The sequence below is a fragment of the Talpa occidentalis genome, unplaced genomic scaffold (assembly GCF_014898055.3).
Source record: "Talpa occidentalis isolate TD23 unplaced genomic scaffold, MPIMG_talOcc4v2.1 talOcc4.12, whole genome shotgun sequence".
Lineage (NCBI taxonomy): Eukaryota > Metazoa > Chordata > Mammalia > Eulipotyphla > Talpidae > Talpa > Talpa occidentalis.
The window spans coordinates 38244368-38270626 of NW_023601212.1; the positions used below are offsets into that span (position 1 = coordinate 38244368).

A 26259-nucleotide genomic window follows, 5' to 3' on the forward strand; every position below is an offset into this window, starting at 1 on the left:
TGCAGTTTGCTTTCGTTGATTGCCCAGCCGCATGTTTTCAGGTGTGTTAATAAGAGAGGTACTGCCTTTTCCAGATCTGTAAGAGAGTCACTTGTCAATAAAATATCATCAATATAATGGTATAAACGCACTGAAGATGGCCTTTCCCACCGGGCCAAATCTGCTGCCACCAGCCCGTGACACAGAGTCGGGCTGTGCAGGTATCCCTGTGGCAGCACAGTGAATGTCCACTGCCGGCCTTCCCAGGTGAAGGCGAATTGGTCTTGACTTCCTGGGGCTATATCTATGGAAAAAAAAGCATTTGCCAGATCAGCTACAAAATGGTACATTCCCAGCTCGTGGCTCAGACGATCCATCAAATCTGCCACTGAAGGCACTGCAGCATGCAAGGGGGGAACTACCTTATTCAATTCACGATAATCTACTGTCATGCGCCAAGAGCCATCGGGCTTCTTCACCGGCCACACTGGCGAATTGTAGGGGCTGTGGGCAGTACGCACAATGCCCACTTTCTCCAGCTCTGATATTGTGCCTGTAATTTCTTTGTAGCCTCCGGGCAACCGATATTGCTTGGTATTAGTCACTCGCCTAGGGACTGGCAGTTGTAGGGGCGGATGCTTAGCATGTCCTCTCACCACTGCCTTTACCACTCGCACTCTAAGGCGAAACTCTCCGATTGTGGTTTCTAGCCATAAGCCACGTAGTACATCCACCCCCAGGATGTACTCCGGGATGGGCGATACATACACTTTATACTCTTTAGGGGGTAATCGCCCAATCCCCAGAGATAGTTTTACTGCTGTCACCTTGACACTCTGGCCTCCATAGCCATCAATATAACAAGTAGACCCATGAAATCTTTCCGGATTTCCATAGAGCAGAGTACATTCTGCTCCTGTGTCTACTAGCGCTAAAACCCTTTGTACGTTAGTCGGGGACCAGTGAATGGCAAGCTCCACATGTGGCCTCCGGTCCCCGCCCGTCCCCTGTGGACGGGTTCCTTGGCCCTCACCCTATTCAAAGGATATCAGGCCATCACCCGAGGACGGGGCTGGCAGCAAGTGGTCTTCCAGCCGCAGGGCGCGTGCCTGAGGCCTGGGGTTTCCAGGCTCCCCTTGAGCAGCAGTCCTTCTCATGGGTGTGAACCTCTGGTCTTCTCGCAGCTGCTGCCATAATTCCAATAAATATGCATTGGGCTGTGCGTCTATTTTAGTGCTATCTACGCCTGCTCTTATTAAATCCATCCACATTTGTTTACGGGTGACTTTTATAGGTTCTGTGATGCCAAGAGGCCTCCTTGCCCTCCTTGGCATTCCTTTTGACCTTTCTGAAACTACCCGTATTCCTTTCTGAGAGCGCCGGCTCTCAACTTCTCCCAAGCTGGCTATCATGGTGGTGACGTCATGTATCTGACGTCCCACATAGGGTGCTAGTACTGCCATGAGGGATCCAAATGTAGAGGAGGGGGCATCCTTTAATACCAAGTCTCTCATTCCTGCTGTGAAACGCTCGTCGTCAGGACCACGCGTATTCACATTAAACATGGCCTGCCGCATCCCCAATTCCCGAAGTACCTGCACCAGCTCGGCGTACGTCTGCCATCCGCTTACTGTCTCCGGCACATCTCCCGCATCAGCCCATACTGTCCGTATGGCAGCCATTATCCACTCCAGGAGGGTGTGGTCGCCCTGGCCATACCGCCGGCTGTTCTGCAGCCTCTGTCGCAAGGATGGGTGTGAAGTCACGGAGGCCAGTCTCTCCATCTCTTGAGCCGTGCAAATAATCCCATCCACCCCCAGGTCCCATAAACGTAGCAGCCAGGCTGCCAAGGGTTCCCCTGGTTTCTGGCAGAACTGTTTGCCCAAGTCCACCAGTTCCGCCTGGGTGTAAGGTCTGTAGGTAGTAAATTCCGTCATCTGTGGTGGTCCCGCTGCCTGACCCCCTGGGGCCATGGGTCGCTGCCGCTTCATTTTCTGAGTCACCACCGGGCGGGCCCGGAGCATGGGCCCGGCCTCCTCCTCCTCTCCAGAGGAGTCCGGCATCTCCGGGGTGGCGGGTTGGTTTACCACTGCCGGTTGGGACTCGGGCAAAGGTTCAGCCTCCCTCTCCTCCTCTCCTGAGCAGGGGTCAGGCATCTCTGGAGTCGCAGGCTGGTTTGCCACCACCGGCTGTGATTCGCGCAAAGGGCCAGCCTCCCTCTCCTTCCTTCCTGAGACGGAGTCTGGCATCTCCGGAGGGGTGGGTCGGTTTCTCCGAACTTCTTCCTCCAGAATCCTCAAATGTTGTTGCTGTATCCGCATCTCTTCTCGCATCTCTTCTCGCATCTCATCCAGTACTTGCTGGATCCTAGATTGCTCTTTCCGCCTGGACTCTCGCAGAGCCGTGAGAAACACCCATCCCACGGCTCCTGCCGCCTCGCGGGCACTGCATCCACTCAGGGTTTCTTCTATTTCATACAGGGCCTGTTCCAACTGCCCCGGGGATCCATCTACCTCTGGCCATTCCTGGGGAGGTGCCCACTGGGCGAGGAGGTCGGCCACCGGGTACCATCTGCTCGTGGCCGGCCATCCAGGGATCCCTCTCCAGATTTCAAAGGGTTTCGTCTGCATAGAGCTGTCCTGCCTCGAACCGTCCTGCCGACTACGCCAGTTGTAAAGCAACCAACCCATTCTGAGCAGGTTTATGAACGGTTCTAGCAGCCACATGCTCTTCGCCATGGTTTGTAGTCGCTCCAACACTCCTCCGTACACTCCACTCCTCCACCCTTAACACCGCACTACCACCACACCGCACTCTGCTGCACCACCCTTATATTATCAGTCTTTTAGCGCAGGTGTACCCACTTCAGGTGCCCGCCATCAGGCATGCACCCAGGATCACAGGGCTCTCTCATCTATCCTGATGGCGGAAGGGCAGAAAAGCCTGATACCTTTTACCTTACCCTACAGTCAGGTAATTCATTTTCATTTGATAACCTAATCCTCCTTGCTACAAAAAATTACGTATTCAACAGTACTGGGAATTGGGATGTGGATATCTTTGGAGGAATTTATGCTGCCATTTCTTTTTTAAAAATGAATAATTTGATGACATTCAAGGGTCTTTATGTAAAATAATTTATCACAGGTTCTGGATGATGAACAAATACAATAATTCTTCAAAATTATATGCAAAGATGATTTTTGATTGAGAAGAACTAATTCTACCTACACCTTTCTCTTAAAGGGCCTTAATAGAACAGCCTTGTCACTGAGCATTTGCTAGAAATGCAGAATTGTTAGGTCCACCAGGACCTACTCAATCAGAATCTGCATTTATTCTAAGAATCTGGGTGGTTCTACACATATTGAAGTTGGAGAACTGCTTGTCTAGGTTGGTTTTCTCAATTTCTTACTGTTGATATTTGGGGTAGGATAATATTTGTGTTAGGAGCTATCCTTTGAATTTCAGAGTTTTTAGCAGCATCCCCTCAAATATTGTCAAATATCTACGTGAGCTAATTCATCTCTGTTGAGAGCTACTGCCCCAGAGTTTGAAAACATCATGACAAATTTTAGTGAGGACCCCATCTTACTATAAATTTAAACAGACATTAAACCTCTCCAAGCTTCATTTCCACACTGGAGAATGGAATTCATTATAGTACTATCTCATACAATGGACTGAAAAATAGATTAAATCAGACAATACCTGTAAGGTGTTAAGGTCAAGTAATAGTGCATTTAAAAAAAATATAAGGATATATTCTATCCTTAACAGACATGTGTAGTAAGGAAATGACATCTCGTGATATTGAGTATGAAATTACTCATATTTGTTATGGCAAAAGTATCATAAATGCATGGAGTTTGGTGCCAAAGATTTTAAATCAATGGAATTCAGATAAAGAAAAATAACATGGGCTGAGTTCCCATCAAAATTCAATGCCTTGTCCTAACAGGTTTCTTGGATTTGACTTGATAAAACTGACTCAGAGTTGAGATAAGGTGCTAGGTAACTTAGACCTCTGTAAGTATGGTGAGTTCATGGAGAAAGTTTAAAAAAACTGAATGCACTTGACTTCTAACCTGGTCTCTTGGTAACAAGAATCACTAGGAAATTTTTCCTTTCTATCAAGACAGTGTCCCAAAGGGAAGTCAAGTGCTTAGAGGTTGGGGCCAAGACAGAAATATGCCTAATGAGCAGATATAGGGAGCTGCTATTATCTTCCATTCTCTGTGTGTGTAACTTTGGATGGATTAGGCATGTTTTATTGTTTGTTTATTTTTTGTTTGTTTATTTTAGTTCCTAACTCTTCCTCAGAGGTTAGTGCTTCACTCATTTCTCCTCTCTTATCTGAGTTTCAGTCTCCATCATCTACCTTCCAAGGAGGAATTCAGACATCCACAGAGAGTCCTTTCTCTCAGAGATCCCACCAAGGTGAGTCCAACAACTCAGTATATTTGGGTAACAGTGACGGAGAAGGTGGGTTAAGAGCATTTGCCTGTGACAACCTGAGAGGTAGTATGACTATGCTATGCTTCTTCCTTTCTTGATTATTGAATTGATGTATTTATTGTTTTTGCTAAAAATACAAAGCAATTTAGGGTTTACTTTCAACTCAGCAACGTAGGGGTTATTGTTGACGTAAATGATACAAGGAAGTTCAATTAGAAGAAAGAATGGGGCCTCAAGTGCTTTCAATATAAGTAGAAATTATTTATTTTGCATGTCAGGGTAGAAGATAAAATATTTGGTATGGAACAATATCAACTAAATTGAGAGATTTGAAAATTTTTTGCTATAGGTAAAATTTTATGCAACTATGTTTGCATATCAGCGAGAATAATTCATACCAAGGACTTCTTTGCTTGCAAACATTACCTGGCAGTCACACAGCATACCTACAGTATCTGTGTGCACGCTGCCTTGTCACATACAAAAAAATACTATTTAATATCTTAGAAAGGTATGATAAAGAGTTTTATTTTGCAGTTATTTCATTGTGAGTCTGAATATGTTTGTAGGTTAGTCAGGCATTTGCTTTATTGTAAGTTTTATGTGTGAGGCCTTTAGTTTTATGGGTGAGGCCTTTAGTTTTACATAGTGGCATCAGAGAGATTTTGTCGCTGCTTCTCATTTCATTCTTTCAAACAAGGTATTAAGGCTGTTTTCACCAACTACACGGTATCAGTGCAGTTTTGAAAAAAATAAATGGGCAAATCTTTCTGTAATACAGTGTTCTCTCCATTACTTTTTAATTTTGTTTGTAAGCTGTATTGCATTTTCAATACATATTCTTTATATCACATCAAATTAAACAGTGCTTCTTCCACAATTTTGAAAATCCTTCATGATGGGATTTTATTTTCAAGTTTTGACAATTTAATCTTGATTCAGTGACTCATTTTGAAGTATTTAAACTTTCATTCTATATTTTATAGTTATATTTGTATCTAACCACCTGAATGAGTGGTGAAAGAATGCCACAAAGAAAAATGAGAGGAAGGCCAGCCTCATCCGCAATTGGGCCATAAAAGCAAATGTGGTCCCATAGGTTCAGGCATAACCATCAGAGACCTGAATCCCACTTGACTAGATAAGTCAAGTAGAGCAGTAAAGGTTCAGTCTCTTAATCTGAGGGAAATGTTAGTTCCCACAATGGCTGCCTGTCCTGTTTGCAAACTGGATCTCCTACTGAACTCTTTATTCATATCGCTTTTCCCTCATTAGCAAAAATTGAATTCTCTTAAAAATCTACTTTACTGTAGGGTTCTGCATAAGTATATCTTACACTGTGATCCAACATGTGCGTTCCTAAAGATATGCAAATACATATCTATGTGCGTACACACACACCTGAACTACACAAACCATAAATTGATTTGGTATGCCCCTTTACTATGTATGATGAACTCTGATATTTTCTTCTGTGTTTTAGTTATTATATTCTATTTGTTTTTCTTAAACTATAGTCCCATGCTCTAATAAGTCCCCAGCACAGAATGTGAAAAATATTCCTCTCACATGACCTCATGACCTCCACACCCATGTTAGCATTTCACTGCCTTTTTTTCTCTTATTTCTCTCATTGTGAGGATAAATTATCGTATTCCTTCAAGGAATATTTATTCAGCTACTATTCCAAACTAAGCTAGGTGAGTGGAAGTATTATATCATTACTATATGCCTCAAGGTACTCACTGGGAAAAATAGAATTAGATGAAAATTACACAATGATAGCCCCAATGTCAAAATTAAGTGCAAGACAAAGTGTCTTTTTTCCATGGGAATGTTTTAAAAATTAGGTTCATAGAGGCATCTAAAAGTTGAGACAGAGTTTTGAAGACGGTGGAAAAGTCCAAGTAGACCAGTGAGTAAGATCCCATGTGAAAGGAAATAGGCGCTTAAATGCAGTTTTGAATCAGTGGTATGGCTGCAAGTCAGTCAACTTTGGGAAACGAATGAGGTGAAAGCAAAGCATCACCAAGAGCTAAACTGGAGGCTCAGTAATGAAGAGTCAGACTGATGTCTGATGCCACAGACTTTTGGTTACTAAGGATGGTTAAAGTCAGGGAGTCACATGACCAGTTTAATATATAGAAAGATGTCTCTGTGGTAAATGTGAAGATAGATGGTTTCCAGCCCTTGAAAGTTTGGAGAAACAATAAGGAACTGAAATAAGGCTGTGAAATTGGGAACTGAGAGTTGGGGAGAAGACACTGCAGAGGTAGAAGGAAAAAAATCAACCTCTTCTCATCACCAGTGAATACCATTCATTTACTGCCAGGAAGGTGCCATGCCAAGTTTTTTGGTTTTCGTAGGGTTTTTTGTTTTTTGGGTTTTTTTGCATATAGTGGTTAACTCATCAACCACCTTAGGGGGATGGATACCACTATCCCCACTACACAGATGATGATATTAACAATTGAAGTGGTTTGGTTGGTTTTCCTAGTTCAAATAGCTAATAAGGGGTAAAATCGGCATCCCAGTCATGATTTACTGATTCCAAATATTTGCATTTAACATCATTTAGAAGAGTTTTCACCATTTTATCTTTAACATTCATTGTTGAATGTTGTATATTTCCTTATTTTTGGAGATTTGCTTCATGTTGATAAGTTTATTTATGAAATTTAATCATAAGGTGTTGACACCATAAAAGATATCACTCCTTTGTCTTTTGGACAAATTCATTTTGCTACCTTATTTGTTATTCGGGTCATCAGGAGAATTTAAATTGGGTTGGAATACTGCCAGAGCCAAAAAGGTTTCTCTTTTTCACAAACTCTCTGGGATCATCTACTTTATTAAACATTTTTTATTCTTCATAGTCCAATGCAGAAATAAAGGAATATTTCTTTATTTCTATAAATAAAGGAAATTTTAGTATTATTTCTACATTATTTTGTAAAGGATATCTAATTTGGACAGTAGGTCATATAATTTCTTTCCTAATTACTGTGGCTGGGTGTGTGAAGAACATTGAAGTAACGTGGCCCCAGGAGACAAGAGATAAATGTAGTAGACCAGGAGCAATTCTCAGGGCAGGGACACTTTAGCTCAGGTATGCCAAAATGTGATCCTTAAAAAAAATGTGCCAGGAGTCTCCCCGGTGGCACAAAGGTTGAGTACTGGGTTGCAAATCTGCCTCCATCCTCTGCACCGCCAGTTCGATCCCCGGCTGCTCCCCGGCCACCGGAGGAGGGTCCCACATGGCGGGCAGACCTCTCCTGCCGCCTGCTGCTCCCCTCAGCAGTGTGCTTCGGTCCTTCTGCCTGCTCTGCTTCCCGCTCTGGCTCTGGTGAATTCTCTCACCCTCCCACACTTCTGACTGTGCCCAGTGCTTGTATAAATAAATAAATAAATCTTTTTTAAAAATTTAATAAATAAATAATTGATTGATTAATTAAAAACAAAAAAAAAGTGCCAAAAAGTTAACAACCAGGCAGAAATAAGGAGTGGATTAATTTGTATTCACAAGAATCACTATTTGTAGATGGCCTGAAAATATACTTAGACAGCCCTAAAGACTCCACTGAAAAACTATAAGAAACAATAAGTAAAGTGGTAGTCTATAAAATCAATTAATAAAAGTCTGTTGCATCCCTATGTAAAAATTATGAACTAGAAGAGAGAGAAAACAATCATTTTTACTGTAGTACCAAAAAGTATTAAATACCTAGGAAAAAACTAGCAAAGAGGGTAAAAGACATATTCAATGAACACTATAAGACATCAATTGCTAAGAGAAATAGATGACACAAAGAAAGATATTACATGCTCATGTAATGACTGAATTAATATTTTTAAATTGTCTATTTTATCCAAACAAATATATACATTCAATGCAATCCCTATCAAAGTTTCAACTGAATTCTTCAAAGAAATAGAGCAAACAGTGCTAAAATGTATATGGAGTCATAAAAGAACTTGAATAGCAAAAACAATTGACAAGAAAGAATAAGAATGGAGGCATCACACTCCCAGACTTCAAACTATACTATAAGGTAAATAGTAATAAAAACAGCATGGCATTGGAATAAAAGTAGACACACTGACCAATGGAATAGAATTGAGAACCCAAAAATAAATAGACACTTACATGGGCAGTTGATCTATAACAAAGGAAGCGAGAGTGTACCAAAAGATAAGGAAAGTCTCTTCAACAAACAGTGTTGGGAAAGCCAGACAGCCACAGCAGAAAATGAAATTAGAACTACTTTCCCACACCAGATACACAAATTAACTCAAAATTGGTTAAAAACTTGGATGTAAGACCAGAAACCATATAATACATAGAAGAAAACATAGGTAAACACTCTACTACCTCGGCTTCAGTGATGTCTTTGGGACCTTGCCACCAACAGCAAGCAAAACAAAAGCCAAAATAAATAAATGGAACCATATCACACTAAAAACATCTGCACAGTGAAAGAAACTACCATTATAATGAAGACATCCTACCAAGTAGTAGAAGAACTACATGCACTTTGGTGGTAAGTGTGGTATGGTAACATAAATCTGAAGAGGTGTGAATGCATTTCCTTAAAGTATATACAGTATTGTAAACCAATAGTTACTTCAATTTAAAAAACAAACATTCCTTGGAAACAAAATCAAGAAAGTGCAAGAAACATGTCATAAGGAACTGTGTCATGGGTTTCAGTATCAATAGGGAGACCAATTCTTTCCCTAACATTTGACCCCATCTCTCATTATGCTCCTTCTTGATTATTCCTCTAGAAACACTGGCTTATGTGTGAGTCTTGACTATCTGAAACAAGTACATTAAGAGTTTTGCACTCACCATTTCCCCTGCTGTGCACACAATTTCTAGATGATAGCATCTCCTGCCCCTTCTTCACCAAGGTACTATTCATGTGCCACAGTGTTTGCTAATTCTTTATGATCACCCTGGCAGAAATAACACCCACATCACCATCCTGTTTCTTTATAACACCAGGTCACCATTTGAAATGGGATATATTTTGTTTGTGTATTTTCCTTCTAAATCAGTAAAGGATGGGGATTTTTTTTCTTACTATATTATTTTTGCCTAGAGAAAGTTGGTACTCACATACATTCCTTAAATGTATGAAAGAATTTCTTAATAAGACTGTAGGACATATGACATTTGGGGAATTGCTGAGTAGAACAGGAATTTCAGAGATAGACAGATGAACTACTCTAAAAGGAACAGTTTCACACAAATATATATTTATTTATTGACTTCAAAATATAACTTTTAGTATTTAGTATTTTTTTTTTAAAGATTTATTTATACAAGCACTGGGTACAGTCAGAAGCATGGGAGGGTCAGAGAATTCACCAGAGCCAGAGCAGGGAGCAGAGCAGGCAGAAGGACCGAGGTACACTGCTGAGGGGAGCAGCGGGCAGCAGGAGAGGTCTGCGTGCCATGTGGGACCCTCCTCCGGTGGCCGGGGAGCAGCCGGGAATCGAACCGGCGCTGCAGAGGCTGCGGGCAGCTTCACAACCCAGCGTTCAACCACTGCGCCACCGGGGAGGCCCTAATATTTATTTTAAATTTTTTTTTAATCTTTTCTAGTCTTTGTCTCCACCACATGGAACCAGGAAATGGTACACAGATTTCGGAATTTCTTCTTCTGGGATTATTAAAGGAACCAGAACTACAACCTCTTGTATATGGGCTTTTCCTCTTTATGTACCTGGTCACAGTTTCTGGAAACCTGCTCATCATCCTGGCTGTTATCTTTGACCCCCACCTCCACACACCCATGTACTTCTTCCTCACCAACCTGTCTTTTGTAGACATCTGCTTCACCTCCTCTACCATCCCCAAGATGCTGCTGAACATCCAGACAAAGAATAAAGTCATAACCTATGAATGCTGCATCACGCAGATATATTTTGTGTTATTCTTTGCTGTGTTGGATGACTTTCTCCTGACTGTGATGGCCTATGACCGCTATGTGGCCATTTGCCACCCCCTGCACTACACAGTCATCATGAACCCCCGGCTCTGTGGACTGCTGGTTCTGGTGTCCTGTATCATGAGTGCCCTGCATTCCTTATTACAAAGTTTAATGGTGTTGCGACTATCATTCTGTACAGACTTGGCAATCCCCCACTTTTTCTGTGAACTCAATAAGGTAATTCAACTTGCCTGTTCTGACACCTCCATCAATGAAACAGTGATGCACTTGGCTGCAGTTGTCCTGGCCGGTGCGCCCCTCACTGGTATCTTGTACTCTTACTCTAAAATAGTTTTCTCCATCCGTGGAATCTCATCAGCTCAGGGAAAGTATAAAGCATTTTCCACCTGTGCATCTCACCTCTCAGTTGTCTCCTTATTTTATTGTACCAGTGTAGGAGTGTATCTTAGCTCTCCTGCTACCCACAACTCACTGTCAAGTGTAATTGCCTCAGTGATGTACACTGTGGTCACACCCATGTTGAACCCCTTTATCTACAGTCTGAGAAATAAAGACATAAAGGGGGCTCTGAAAAGTTTCTTATTGATAACAGCTATAAAATGGCCAATTACACCCGAGTTTAAGAAACACTCATGATCACAGTATTTAGGTCTCAGAATCAGAAATTGTGAAACTTCTATCAAATTATTGAAGTGGAACTTTCTCTTTGTATTTCTGTTTCTTGATTTCAACTTCTCTGCATAATTAAGTAACTGACTGTATTAAAATCCTGTTTCTCATATCAACAATTTTACCCTTTTTCTTATTCTTCCAAGGTTATTCTTAACCTTGGGTCTGAGACTGTGTTTTCTCCAATGTATTATATGGTTTCTGGTCTTATGTACAAGTCTTTAAACCATTTTGAGTTAATTTTTGTATCTGGTGTGGGAAAGTGGTCTAATTTCATTTTCTGCTGTGGCTATCTGGTTTTCCCAACACTTTGTTGAAGAGACTTTGCTTACCCTTTTGTATACTCTTGGTTCCTTTGTCATAGATCAACTGCCAATATAAGTGTGGGTTTATTTTTGGGTTCTAGGAGAATTTGAAAGAATACAAACATTTGTGCTGAAAAAATAGTGACCCTGAACCATATGACATAAAATCATGGTGTTTTTTGAGTTATTTCTTATCCATGTATATAAAAGAGATTTCTGAGAAAATACATGGAATAATATAATGGATGATTTTGATATTATTCCTTCACTGACCCTGTAGATGTTATAGAACATTTAGAGAGTAGTGGTATTTCATTTAGAGTTAGTAGAAAACTCATATTTGTAGACATTACTAAAATTTTTTGATCAAAACCATGATAATACAAGGATGGTTCCACATCCAAAAATCAATCAATGTAATCCAACATATCAACAAAAAGAAATATAAATACCATATGATAATATCCATAGATACTGAGAAAGCATTTGACAAAGTACAATACCCATTTATGATTAAGGTCCTTGAAATTCTCAGGATACAAGGAACATATCTCAACATCATAAAGGCCATATATGACAAGCCCACAGCCAGTATCATTCTCAATGATGAAAAGCTGAAAGCATTCCCATTAAGATCTGGAACAAGACAAGGATATCCATTCTCACCACTGCTTTTCAACATAATACTGGAAGTCTTAGCCATGGCAACAAGACAAGAGAAAGACATAGAAGGAATCCAAATAGGCAAGGAAGAAGTCAAACTATCACTATTCGCAGATGATATGATAATATACATAGAGAACCCCAAAAACTCCACAGAAAAACTAATTAAACTAATCAATCACTTTAGTAAAGTGGCAGGATACAAAATCAATGCACTAAAATCAGTAGCCTTCCTATACACAAACAATAAATCTGAAGAAGAAGAAATCAAGAAAACCATTCATTTTATTATTGAAACCAAAAAAATCAAATACCTGGGAACAAACTAACAAAAGAAGTAAAGGACCTATACAAAGAAAACTATAAAACACTGTTAAATGAAATAAAAGTAGACACAAAGAAATGGAAAGACATCCTCTGCTCATGGATTGGAAGAATTAACATTATCAAAATGGCCATCCTACCAAAAGCAATATACAGATTCAATGCTATTCCAATTAAAATTTCAATGTCATTCTTCAAAGAAATAGAAAAAAAAAATCGATGAAATTCATATGGAGCCACCAAAAACCCCAAATAGCCAAAACCCTCCTGAAAAAAAAAAGAAGAGAATGGAGGCATCACTCTCCCAGATTTCAAACTATACTACAAAGCCATAATCATCAAAACTGCATGGTATTGGAACCAGAACAGACACACGGACCAATGGAACTGAATAGAAAACCCAGAAATAAACCCACAGATTTATGGTCAACTAATCTTTGACAAAGGAGCAAGGAATATGCACTGGAGCAAAGAAAGTTTGTTTAACAAATGGTGCTGGGGAAACTGGGTCACTACATGCAAAAGAATGAAACTTGACTACTATCTCACACGATACACAAAAACCAACTCAAAATGGATTAAAGAACTAGACATAAGACCTGAAACCATAAAATATATAGAAGGAAATATAGGCGAAACACTACATGACATGCACCTCAAAGACATCTTTACAGACACATCACCCAAAGCAGTGGTAGTGAAGGCAAAGATCAACAGCTAGGACTACATCAAATTAAAGAGCTTTTGCACAGCAAAAGAGACAATAACCAAAACAAGGAGAAACCCCACCAACTGGGAGAACATTTTTGCACACAACACTAATGATAAAGGACTGATCTCAAAAATCTACAAAGAGCTGATGAGACTCAACAAAAACAAAGAAAATAATCCAGTCAAAAAATGGGCAGAAGAGCTAAAAAGAAACTTCTCCAAAGAGGAAATACAAATGGCCAACAGGCATATGAAAAAATGTTCAACATCACTTGCAATCAGGGAAATGCAAAACAAAACTACAATAGATACCATCTCACACCAGTGAGAATGGCACATATTAAAAAAACTAGCAACGACAAATGTTGGTGAGGATGTAGAGAAAAAGGAACTCTCCTACACTGCTGGTGGGAGTGCAAACTGGTCCAACCACTATGGAAAGCTGTGTGGAGATTCCTCAACCTACTAAAGATAGAGCTTCCATATGATCCAGCAATTCCACTCCTAGGTATTTACCCAAAGGACAGAGAAACATTAATTCCAAAGATCACCTGCACCCCTATGTTTATAGCAGCACTATTTATAATAGCTAAGCTTTGGAAACAATCCAAATGCCCAAAAATATATGACTGGATCAAGAAGATGTGGTACATATACACAATGGAATATTACTGAGCAATCAAAAAAGATTAACTCATGCAATTTGCAGCAACGTGGATGGAGCTGGAAGGGGTGATGCTGAGTCAAATAAGCCTGAAAGAAAAAGAAAAATACCAGATGGTCTCACTCATAGCAGGAATCTAGAAAACCTAAATAAGGACCAGGAAAAAGAATAACTATAAGAAAGAAAAAATCAATAAACAACTATGAACCAGAGACACACTATGTGGGGGGGAAGGAGGCACTGGGGTCAAAATAAGGGGGTCGCAATTGTATGGGGAATACAAAAATAAAATTTAAAAAAACAAAACAATGATAATACAATGAAAAAACATAAAATATGTCAACCAATCCTTCACCCAATGTACAAACACCCTCACATATAGACATCAATATTTCATACATAGGGCCTCCCTGGTGGCTCAAGGGGTTAAGCACAGCACTGTGAAGCAATCCACAGCCTCTGCAGCACAAGTTCGATCCCCAGCCAGCCAGGAAGCTACCCAAATTGTACAGCAGATCTCTCCTGTCTCACCCACTGCTCCCTTCAGCAGTGTATTTCACAGTCTGCCTGTTCTGCTCCCCACTCTGTTTCTGGTGAACGCTTTCACTCCCCAGCATCTCTGTTCTGTACCCCATCTCTTGTATGCATAAAAACAAATATATCTTTAAAAAGATATTTCATAGATGGATGAGTAAATGTTCAGCTTGAAAAGGAGATATATTGCATAGTTATATGAAGTATAATTTGATTTTTTCCTTCAAATTTAAAAGCATCTCTTACTGAAAAGCAGTATTAAGTCAATCTGTTTATTGACATTTGTGTTTCAGCACAGAGTCCATATGGAGACATGTATTAATCAGTTTTATCAGTGACTAAGGTAGACATGTATGCACCCAGTTGAAAGAGAATAGGATCTTAATAAGAAGAATAATCAAATATCAGCTATAAAAAACACATTAGTCATTAGTGTGCTCCAATCCACATTATCAAGTTAAGCAGTTAAGAAAATGATATACAAAGGAATGATATACTCAAAAGTGATAAAATGTATTTAGAGATTTCCTCCTATTATCAAATTATATAAATTGCCTTGATCAACAAATAAAGTTTTTTTGTAGGAGTAATACAAGTAATGACTATTCATCTAGTAAAACAAGATGACTCAGGATGATATATGAAGAAAGCATTTTTTTGTAGATCTTTTATTTTTTTTAATTTTTTTATAATAAATTTTATTTTTATATTCCCCATACAATTGCAACCCCCTTATTTTGACCCCAATCCCTCCTCTCCCGCCCCCTACCCCCCATAGAGTGTCTCTGGTTCATAGTTATTTGTTGATTTTGATATTTTCTTTCTTTCTGTGCAGCATAATCACCTCAAGATCTATCCATTTCATCCCAAGAGGCAATTATTCACCTTTTCTATTGAGTATATATTCACAATTTCTTTATCCAGATGACTGTCATTAGGCATTTTGGTCAGTTCCATGACTTGGTTTTTGTGAATAATGCTGCTGTGAACTTAGGCATGCTTAAATCTTTTCATATTAGAGTTTTCATATTCTTTGGGAAAATACCTAACGTGGAATTGTGGGATCATATGGTGTTTCCATTTTTGCCTTTTTAAGATATCTCCATGCTGACTTCCAAAGAGATCACACCAATTTGAATTTCCACCAACAATGGATGAGTGGTCCTTGTTCTCTACACACTCACAACATTTCTTGTTTACCATTTTTTAATAAATTCCATTCTTGCGGGGGCGAGGTAATGTCTCATTGGGTTAAAAAAATTGCATTTTTCTTAAAATGCATGTGATTTTGAATATTTTTTCATGTCTATAGGCCATCTGAATGTCTTTGGAAAAGTGTCTATTTAGATCTTTTGCCTATTTTTTGTTTTGAGTTAATAGGTTTTTTGTTACTGTGTTGTGTAAGCACTTTATATATGTTGGGAATTAACCCCTTGTCAGACGTGCAATGTGCAAATATCTTCTCCAAGTCAGTAGGTAGACTTTTTGCTTTTGTAGTGGTTTCTTTTGGTGTAGTTCCTAAGGAACATGTGCTTTGCCAAGAAGCACAAAAGGGACCTGAAGAACATGTAGGCCAGTGATGTCAAGGCCATGAGATGCCATGTGGAGCTATCCAGGCCCTGCTAAAGTCCAAGGAGGTCAAGCTCATTACCCAAAAGTCAAAGCCTCAAACTCAATTCAACCACATAGCTCCCCTCATGCTGGGGAAAGACACTGGTGACCCTACCAACAAGGGTCATGGGCTCTGCTTGCCAAAGACCCCACACTGAGGCTCAACCAGGCCCAGGTTGTGGTTGCAGCTCTGGCTCAAGCACCAACTCCACCTCTCAAAAGGCTTAGGCCCTCAAGAAGCTCCAGAAAAGATACTGCTCTCTGCTGATATGAGAATAGAAGGCCCCTGATGCCCCTGTGCTGCTCACCACATGGGGCGGTGACCTCCTGTACTTGTACAAATAAATGAAGCAGGATCTGTCAAATATGTGTATATATTGTGCACACAATTGTTCGCAAAATGCGTTAGAAAGTCAGAATTTAGCATGGAACGTTAATTACTGCACTAGTCACCCACTGAAATCCACAGCGAACATGATCCTTAGAGAAACTTTACCATCATCCCGGAATAAGTGAAGAACACCTGGTATCGGGCTCTTTGACAACTTAATTAGAATGAGACCCCAAATCATATAGCAATAACCAAAGGATAAAAGCAAGAACATTTAAACAAAAGAATAATGAGTTACAGAAAGTGTCATTTAATAGACAACAAAAAATGAATTAATGATCAGAGTTTAGCACAGTCTTTGAAGTAAATAAAAATGGGGGGGGGTGTTAAATACAAGACTGAATATAAGAAATGGACCATTTCCTCAACATGGAAGAATCATAGTAAGGGCTCAGATAACCAGTAGAAAATATGTGATGAGATTTGGGTAGTGTTGTTCCCACCCACAGCCTCTCCCTTGAGACTATTCTAGGCACTGCTGAGCATCTTCCTCCCCAACCCTGAGGGTGGACCCGGCCCCGCCTGGTTCTGACCTCCACCCCGCGCCTGGGCCTTTTTCTGCCATCTGCCCGTGTGCTGGCCCCACCCAGGGTCTGGTCCCGCTGCTCTCGCGAGGAGAAACCACAGCTCCCCAGCCTGAAGTGCTTTCTTATGGCTGGCAGCTCACCTGGTGCGGGTACCCCCAGACCCAGCAGGAAGTAGTGGGGGGTGTCGCTGACTCATCCTGTCCCTCAGGTGAGGCCTGTTTTACTGAGTTCTCCTCGGTGAGCGTGCTTTTGCGCTGGTCCTTGCAAGGCGCTAATACAGGGAGAGCCCTGGGGTGAACGCAGGGCATAAAGGAGGGAAACTGCCCCGACTCCTTAGAGAGACCTGAACCCCTGCACTCGCATCCTATTGGGGTGGTGGCCCTGCATGGAGCCCCGGGGTAGGAAAGCACCCGGATGGGTCCATGTGCTCCTACATTCAAAAGCCGGCAAAGTAACCTTTGTGACTTTTCTACAAGAGGTTAAGGATTTCTGCTGTGCAAAATCACATTGCTCAGGCCGGGTCCTCCAGTTCTAAGGCACCTGGAGTTTGGTCTGAGTACTGGGAGAAAGTTGTTTCACAGGGCCTGCATGCTAAAAAATTTCATCTTAGAATGCAGCTTTACCTCAGTGTGAGTTCTTTATTTTTGAACATACATAAAGGTACACATTGAAGATAGTTTCTTAGCTGGCAAGGTGAAGCCCGCGTGGGCTAATAGGGCTGCTGCAGCTTCTCACCCTGGTCTAGCTGTGAAAAACCAGGAACACAGCCCTTGAACCACCACGGATTCTTGTCCCACCAAGCTGTAAAAAAGAATCCACAAAGAACAGTTTAAGGGTAGAAAGCAAGGACTCCAGGTGAGCGGCACCTGGAAGGGGCAAATAAGCCTTTTGAGCCTGTTTCTAGGGGTTGTTAAACTTTTTTTCTCTACTCTAAAATCTCATCATCCTGCTTTGTGATGGGCTCTCCCTCCAGTGGCCATGCTCCTCCAGACAGATGTGCCCGTTTTCCCAGCTTTTATCTCAGAGTTCCTCCTTTACCTGCCCTATTAATTAGACAGGGTCTAATTAAGTCTTATTAATTAGGTCTTAATTCTAATTAATAATTAGGTCTTATTAATTCTTACAAGATTTACTGTCCTTGTTTATTTAGCCCTCCTGGATTTCTGATCTCATCTCTGGAGTATGTTTGGTTAGCACCTCTTAGAATTTACCGTCCTTATCTCAGAAGCCTCTTTAACTCTCCCAAAGACCTTGCCTATGCTGTCCCTGAAGCTGCCCTACTTAACTCAACCCTGAGACTCAAAGGGTGTGTACATTTCTGTGTATAAATATAAATCTGTGTGGATCACAAGACTTTCTTCTCTGAATATTAGGCTCTCTCATCCTCTGAACTTCCTAGATTCCTACATCCCCACAGTTTAAAAAAAAAAGGAGTAAAAGATGGAAGCTTTATGACTCAGGCTCTAGATAATCGAGTTACACATGAATAGTACGTTTGGACTATGTGTCTTTTTCTTGCCCATTTTTCTTAAGTCATGAACTTAAAAGAAAATTTTGAACATCCAGTACAATGAACGTTCATTGTAGTAGACTCGCCCATTGAGTGTTTGCACATTCCCTAAACAAATGTATAGTGAACTGTTTGAGAGCAAGTTGAAAATACATGAAAAGACATGATGCTTAAAATACCTGTTAATTCATTTCCTAAAGGTAAGGACATTTTACTACTAAATCCACAATACTGTTATTTCACCCAAGAAATGAAAGACACCGGCATCTATTATTTACTCTGTGTAAAAATCAAACTATTCCACATTGTTCCAAAATTTGGTTTTGGTTGTTTTTGGATCTAGGACTCAATCAAGTTTCATTTATGGAAATCGTGACTTTTAGTCTTTTTTCTCAGAGAACAGTTGCTATTATTGTATATTATATTGCTTTTGAAGAGTGACAGCTGTTCTTTCTGGAAGTCGTACATTTTCATATTTCCAATTTTCTTTTCCCAGTGTATTTAAATGTTTCTTCCATTTCTTGTGGTTTCTGCCAGCTTTTAATTGGATCTAGAATAGAGGTTGGCACACTTTTTGTCTGATGTGTCCCGATAGTAAGTTCAGTTGACCCTTGAATATTACACATTTGAACTGCTGGGTCCAGTTTCTACTGCATGGAGGTCAGCACCCCTCACCCTGGTGCTGTTCAAGGGTCAGCTATCCTTGCGGGCATGATGTCCTGTAGGAATTACTCAGCTCTGGCTTGGTAGTGGGTAAGTAGTCATGACTCTGAGGGATCAAATGAACGTTGGTGTTCCAGCAAAAAAGGGTTGAGAGCAAAGTGTGCAACTCTTGGTGTAGAGATTTCAAAAAATCACTTCAAAATATTCTGTGGATGCATGTATTTTATCAGGAAGACAAATTATGCCATCCCTGGGCTAGTGATGTTAAGTTTGTTTACTTAAGATAGTGATCATTAGACCATCCTGTTTTAAAGATAAATCTTTTATTTTGAATTAAAAAGTTATATGTGAGTGTTTTGATACTCAAAATGCAACAGGGTGGTACCCAGGAAAGGGGGAGGTTCCCTGCCCCACCCAAGGGAGGGTGGAGCTGAGCAGGAAGAGGAGAAGCTGCAGAAGAGACTGAGGAAGGAAGCAGGATGGAGCCAGGAGACCTGGAGGAGGCGCGTGGAGCCTAGAGACACGTGAAGAAACTGCGCTTGTCTTTTGGTCGTGGACTGGGTGACACAGATGTGGGTGAGACCCGTGGGGAGGTGACAATGGCAGCTTTTATCTTGATGTTGATTTTGCTCTTTTCCTTCCGGGCTTGTCCGGTTGTTTGTGACCCTTTTCTGTGGGTCCCCACTGGAAGATGCTTTAGAATTGTAGCAGGCTTTGGGGCCTTGCTCTGGGCCGATCCCATATGGATGGACTTTTACCCACGAGGGGACGGGTAACTCTGGATGCTTCATTTAGAAACTAGACTCTTTGCCTTACCTGTATTGTTTCCTAGTTTTATTAAAGATCCTTCCCATTAGTCTCATGTGTTTTGTGTTGATGCGGCGGATGGCAGAACCCATTTAGTACAGGCAGGTTTGCGGGGTTTGGGCTGCCCCTCTCCCTGTCCTATAACAGATTTGGCGCCCAACGTGATTTAGGACAGAGCCATCCGTGGTTAGTCAGCCCCATGGGAAATTGAGCTTCCCTATGGCACTGGCTACCATAAGCGCAAATGTGATTTTTGGTTTCTCCAGTGTGTTTGTTTCATATGTCGATTTGCTGTTGAAAAACTGGCTTGGGCTTTGTGAAAATTCTGTGTGTTTGTGTGTAATTTGTTTGTAGTGACTTGCTAAGAGATTTTAATTTGTGGAAATTGTTCTGTGCCAGTTTTACTCAAAAGATTAGGCAGTACATTGGACCATGTGGCCAGATCAAAGATGGCGTCTGAGGCCACTTGGAACTTTTTTTTTCTTTCTTTTTGTAATCTCTGCTGTCTCATTAGCATTTCTAAAGGCAATAATGGTTCTTCAGTGGTATGTTGCTTTGTCTTTGGCTACTTCCTGCTCTCTGCCTGATGGATTTTGCAAGCCAATTGTGGAGCAGTGGTGTTTAAATTAGCAAATGTATGCCTGGGTGTCAAGGAAAGAGTAGCCTTAAGCAGTAACTGGTAATTGCTGGTAGCCTTGATGGATTCTTGGAGATAACTTGAATTTTTGCAAAGTCTGGATCAGAAAAATTAACAAGATTTTGTCTGAGTCTGAAAGGATTTGCTGCTGTGAATTTTGTCTACACAATTTGTTTTGGGCATGTTTGCCATTTTGAATACTGGATTTGTTCAATTGCTGGTGCAAGACAAGATTCTAAGTTTCTGCTTCCTACTGAGGAAGGTCTGTTATGGAAAGCACTCTTTAGGGTGTATCATGTAACTGTCCCAGGTTTTCATACCTGTGTTGTTGTTGTCCCTCCCTAGTGTGGGGGAGGTGTAATCTATGCTTAGATGTTTAATCTGCTCTTTCAGCTTCTGTCCCAGAGTGGCTAACAGAAGTAAGGAGATGACTCTTTTTAATTGAAAGTTAATTACTGATAATTTGATTTTGCTTTTTCAGGTTCTATTCCAGGAAACCCAAGGATTGCCTGCTTGGTGGCTAACAAGAGATGACTCCTTTTGCTTAAAAGTTAACTGTTACTTTTATTCTTTCAGTTGCTGTACAGAATACCCCAGGATTGACTTCTAATAAAAAGTCTTCAACACTGAAAACCCTAAGGTGATAAACAAGGTCATGTAATTCTTGTGATTAATAAAACTTTTCCTTCCTATTTCCAAAGTCTTAGGTTTGCAGGATGACAACTGGAAATTTTTCTGCCAGCAACACTCCACATTTTTTTTGGACTTTGATATTTTTTTTCTGAGCCTATGGAGTAAAACTGCAGTTACATAACATATTCTACGTGGCATAACTAAAAAAAAAACTGTCTTTGTCTATACGTTGTATGTCTGTATGTCCTTGTGTCTAACTGTCTTGACCTCCAGTGATCGACAAATTGGTATACATGGTGCCCATAGACGTTGAAAAAAAAAAAAGTCTCCAGTTATGATAAAAACAAAAAAGTTATGGTTTGATTGTCAACATTGTGCTACTGAACTAAGCCGGTGCCTTCATAGAGATTGAATATTGTTGTTTCTGCTAATTTTCTGATATTTATGGCAAAGCTTCCCAGAAATCTAAATTCAAGTACAAATTTGGTAGCCTGTCATTTGACTGATGCAAGGAAATTTTGTGGAACCTCAGTAGAGCTCCTGAGACACTCCACGAAGTTTCTCCCTTTCCTCCTGGGAAGGCATTAGATGAATTTGTTCTATTTGGCTTTTACCTAATAGAGTAAAACTGGAAGGGAAGCATTGTCACTTGGGAAAATGGTAAAACTTTGGTATGTACAAAATGTTAACAGTAGTTTTCTAAAATGTGTATGAAAAAACCTCTCAGTATCTGGTATGTATGTAAATTGTCAATGGTGATTGTCACCTTGTAATATTGTATAATTCAATTGTTTCACATCTACAGAAATTGTTTCTGGAAATATAGGGAGAAAAGGTCTCAACAGATTCCTATTGATGGAACTGTTGAGAGTAAAAAACTTTCCTACAAAGGACTAAATAGACCTGGAAATACACCTGACATTTACAAGTTTTCTTTGACATAATACTGGTAATTTTTTTATGCATTTTGTCCTGAATCCACAAAGTTTTGTTTTGTTTTGAGTAACCAGGATCTGCAGCAATTTTTTTCCAGCAAAGCTAACTTGTCACATTTTCTCTCCCCTTGATACCAACACAGCATACAAATAGTGGTAGTAATTTTTGCTACTTATTTCAGAGTCTGTTTTTGCATAACTTCCATAGGGATTTTGTCTGTTTTAACAAAAAATTGGACGTGAGTTTGATTGTGTGGCTTTGTGTGGAGTTCTTCCAGAAAGTTGAAAAAGAGCTGAACCAAGAAGAGGAGAACCTGTTTGCCTTGTTTGTAGGGTTCCAGAGACCTCCAAAGAAGGTGAGGAAGCTTGCCTCCATTGGCAGGACTGGACAACCCGGCCAACGAAAAAGCCCTGGTACCCTCGAGAAGAGGAAAGCCCAGGTGGAGTCTGATGAGACCGACTTTGTACCTGAAGCCTACATCGACTGGATGCCACCGGTTCGCTCTGATCCTGTGTGGAGTATTTCAACAAAGCCAGCTAAAAATTGCTGTTAGTTATTTTCTGCCCTGTGATTTTATGCAAAAATAGGAAAAATGGTTTAAAAGTAGATTTAGTTTGCAAACTTTTGCTATGCTGTTAAAAGTTTGGGATCAAGGTTGAGAAAATTTGTGTTTTACATCAGTTGAACCATTTTAACATTTTTTTCCCTGTGATTTTGATATATTTGCTATCTTGTTTTAGCCAATTCTCCAAATTTTTTTCTTTTGGCTTGGATAATGGACTATTTTTAAGTAATGAAACTGTCATACTGGACATTCATGGACAATGCTGCTGACTAATTGTTGCTTCTCTTACACACATTGTAACCCCGAAAAAAAGACTGTCTCCTAAGACTACACCCTGAGATTGTGCCACCATAGATATGGTGGAATAAAAATTAAAAGGGGGGATTGCAACAGGGTGGTCCCCAGGAAAGGGGGAGGTTCCCTGCCCCACCCAAGGGAGGGTGGAGCTGAGCAGGAAGAGGAGAAGCTGCAGAAGAGACTGAGGAAGGAAGCAGGATGGAGCCAGGAGACCTGGAGGAGGCGCGTGGAGCCTAGAGACACGTGAAGAAACTGCGCTTGTCTTTTGGTCGTGGACTGGGTAACACAGATGTGGGTGAGATCCGTGGGGAGGTGACAATGGTAGCTTTTATCTTGATGTTGATTTTGCTCTTTTCCTTCCGGGCTTGTCCGGTTGTTTGTGACCCTTTTCTGTGGGTCCCCACTGGAAGATGCTTTAGAATTGTAGCAGGCTTTGGGGCCTTGCTCTGGGCCGATCCCATATGGATGGACTTTTACCCACGTGGGGACAGGTAACTCTGGATGCTTCATTTAGAAACTAGACTCTTTGCCTTACCTGTATTGTTTCCTAGTTTTATTAAAGATCCTTCCCATTAGTCTCATGTGTTTTGTGTTGATGCGGCGGATGGCAGAACCCATTTAGTACAGGCAGGTTTGCGGGGTTTGGGCTGCCCCTCTCCCTGTCCTATAACAAAAATATCTTCTTCCCCAACAACCTGGCCTACAATTTTTTTAGCATCTGTTTTTAACCTGCAATGTACAAACCTCTATACATATGATTTCACACTTGCGTAGGTATATTTTCAGGATAAACTCAGTTGTTTTTCTATATTAAAGGACAAATACACATTACTATTGCCAGACATTATAAATTCCTTTCCACAGCTCTTCTGCCAATTCATCGTTTCTGGATTTTTTAATTTTTTTAATGTGTAAAAATTATTATGGCTATTGTAAGATAGAAACTTTCATTTTCACTTCAAGACTGCTGCACCTCCCCCTGCAGTGACCTTTAGGGCTAATGGCTTTCACCATGGTCCCTAGGTCCGGCTGGGCAAGGAACCAGCGCGCAGGGGGAGAACAGCAAAACTCCCTGAAGCAAGGGGAGAACAGCAAACTCCCTGAAGACATAGATAAGACAGAAGCCTGTTGAAAGATAACGACCCCCAGGAGCCACTACAGGAATGCTGACCGCACAGAACCTTATCTCACCTTCTCAAAGCCCACAAACTTTGTTCTACTACAACTGTCTTTCTAAAATCTTTTCTCTTTCTCTGTCTAAAAAGGTCATTGGTTTGCTGATTAAAAAAGAATATATGAAATCTAATAACTAGGCTAATTCAAATGAAACGTTACTAAACTCTGTGTATTAATAGAACTGTTAGCTTAATAATTTCTCTGTTGTATGCTTAGCCTTGTTAGTATTAATCTTAATGATAAAAATATTACATTGTGAAAAGTAAAATTCACCCATGCTAATTAATAGTAATTTAGTGGTAGTGAGTAGTTTAAACAAAAAGTAATCACATAAAATAAAAAGAAAAATTAATAGCCTAACTACTTAGGAATGCGCCTGGGTCCAGATGTAAATCACTGCCCTGTCAATGGTAAGCTAAACCTATAAGCAAGCTGATTTCTTCACTGATGTTCGCCATTCCTATGCTTTTAGAAAACATATATATACTGGTCACCAACTCAAAGAAAATTACACTCAGATTTACACTCTCTTGAAGTGTGTCTGTTTGTCATTTCTTTCGCCGAATCCCTGCGCAGTCTCTCAACCCTAAGACGGCCTCATCGTTCGCAGCTGTGCTGGTCCGCGGCAAAGACAGTTGTTTCAAAAGGAACATCCTGTTCGCTTTCATCCTGACTAAACTAATTTTTCAGAAGTACAGTGTTTCAGTTCTTATTATATTGTGTGCAGACATTGATTTTTATGTTGTAATAAGTTATGAATGAAAGCATGAGTAGTATTCACCTAGTTAGGTTTTTGAGCTAGGTTTAGAGAGTAAGAAGTTCAGATGGGAACTTCGTGAGCAAAATACATTTGACTCTTAACATTTGAAGTGTGTGAGTCCTCTCATATCCAGATTTTTTTCTATGCACAGGTTCCACACTTACAAATTCTACTAACTGTGAATGTCTCTTGGTTGACTCTTTGAATGGGGAACCCACAGATATAGTTAGCTATAACTTACACTTCAATTTTCTATGGCAAAGTGGCTGCCCCTCCCCCAACACCCAAGCATTTCAAGGTACACCATAATTGAGACTTCTGTCTTTCTTTAACTGGAGAAAGAGAATTGGCAAAAAGCAGACAGCATGGTGGGAGATATTGGGGAAGGCAGGCACAGGAGCAGAGGAGTGAGATGATTTAGGCAATATTCTGAACCTCTGGATACTTCTGAAATGTCATAAGCAGGAAAGTGATTTGACACCTTTCACAACTTAAATGGAACCTACTAACTGCCACTTTGGAAGTGGATTTCAGGAAAGATGAGAGTGAAAGCATGGAGTGATGATAGAGTCTTAGAAGGAATAAGTTTAAAACATGGTAATCTTGATGTAAATAATTGTTATGGAAAGGAAAATGAAGTTATTTAAGAGTTTCAAAGAAGCAAGGCAGCAGCAGGATTTCCTGCTGGCTGGCAACTGGAGGCAACACTTGTTTCTAGAGCCCACATACAGTTTCTACCCAAGTGACCACTTCTTGAAGCCAGATAGCATAGTGTCTCAACTGAAGACATGCTGAACCCCCCACTCAAAGAACGCCACCTGATTAAGTCAGGCCCTTCAATGTAATCTCCTTATTGAAAAACTGACATCAATCTCATTTTGTGTAGGTCACCACTGAGTTCAAATTTCAGTCATCCAACATAGTGAAGTCACCCCCTCGTCCGCTAGCTGATACAGTAAATGCGGACTGACTGGTGAGTGTGCTATGTCAATCAGCTGGCTCATTCGGTATTATATTCCACCCCTCCTGGTCTAACAGCTGCAGAATCCATTCCTTCACATATTCTCTGGTTCCTTCTAATGTATATTTGCAGTGATTGATTTATTTGGTTATGTAAAGTCTTTTCTCCTGTCTTATTAGGATATCCCCTTGTATTTTGTACTAGTAGTGAGTCCAGAGGCAACAGCAGTTGATTGTGGTGAGTCCAGAGAAAGCATTACTTCCCGGGTGAGATAATCTCATCTCTGGGTAAGATTATTTCAAGTGTGTCAAGCACAGCAGTGGGGAGGGCCTCCAGCAGAGCCAGTGTAGTGGCAAGACGGGCACAGAGCAGGTTATCTATGATCAGGCAGACGGGTCAAGGAGAGTCTTGGAGCCCTTGGTGGCTTTCTCAGGCTTTTATTGAGCTTTACATGCATTGCAGCAACCAGGTACACAGCAGGCACGGGTGCCGGTGGACCAGGAGGCCAGCAGGCCTCC

General features: G+C 40.7%; 1 protein-coding gene across 1 annotated transcript in view; it reads left to right on the top strand.

The window, feature by feature from the left end:
• LOC119242148 (olfactory receptor-like protein OLF4) overlaps positions 1-11033 on the top strand; it is a 46285-nt gene extending 35252 nt beyond the window's left edge. The window contains exons 4-5 of the mRNA XM_037507919.2: positions 4347-4419; positions 10049-11033. Coding sequence (XP_037363816.1) covers positions 10065-11033 — 969 coding nt within the window. The 5' untranslated portion in view covers positions 4347-4419; positions 10049-10064. The remainder of the gene's footprint in view (positions 1-4346; positions 4420-10048) is intronic.
• Positions 11034-26259: the final 15226 nt, after the last annotated feature.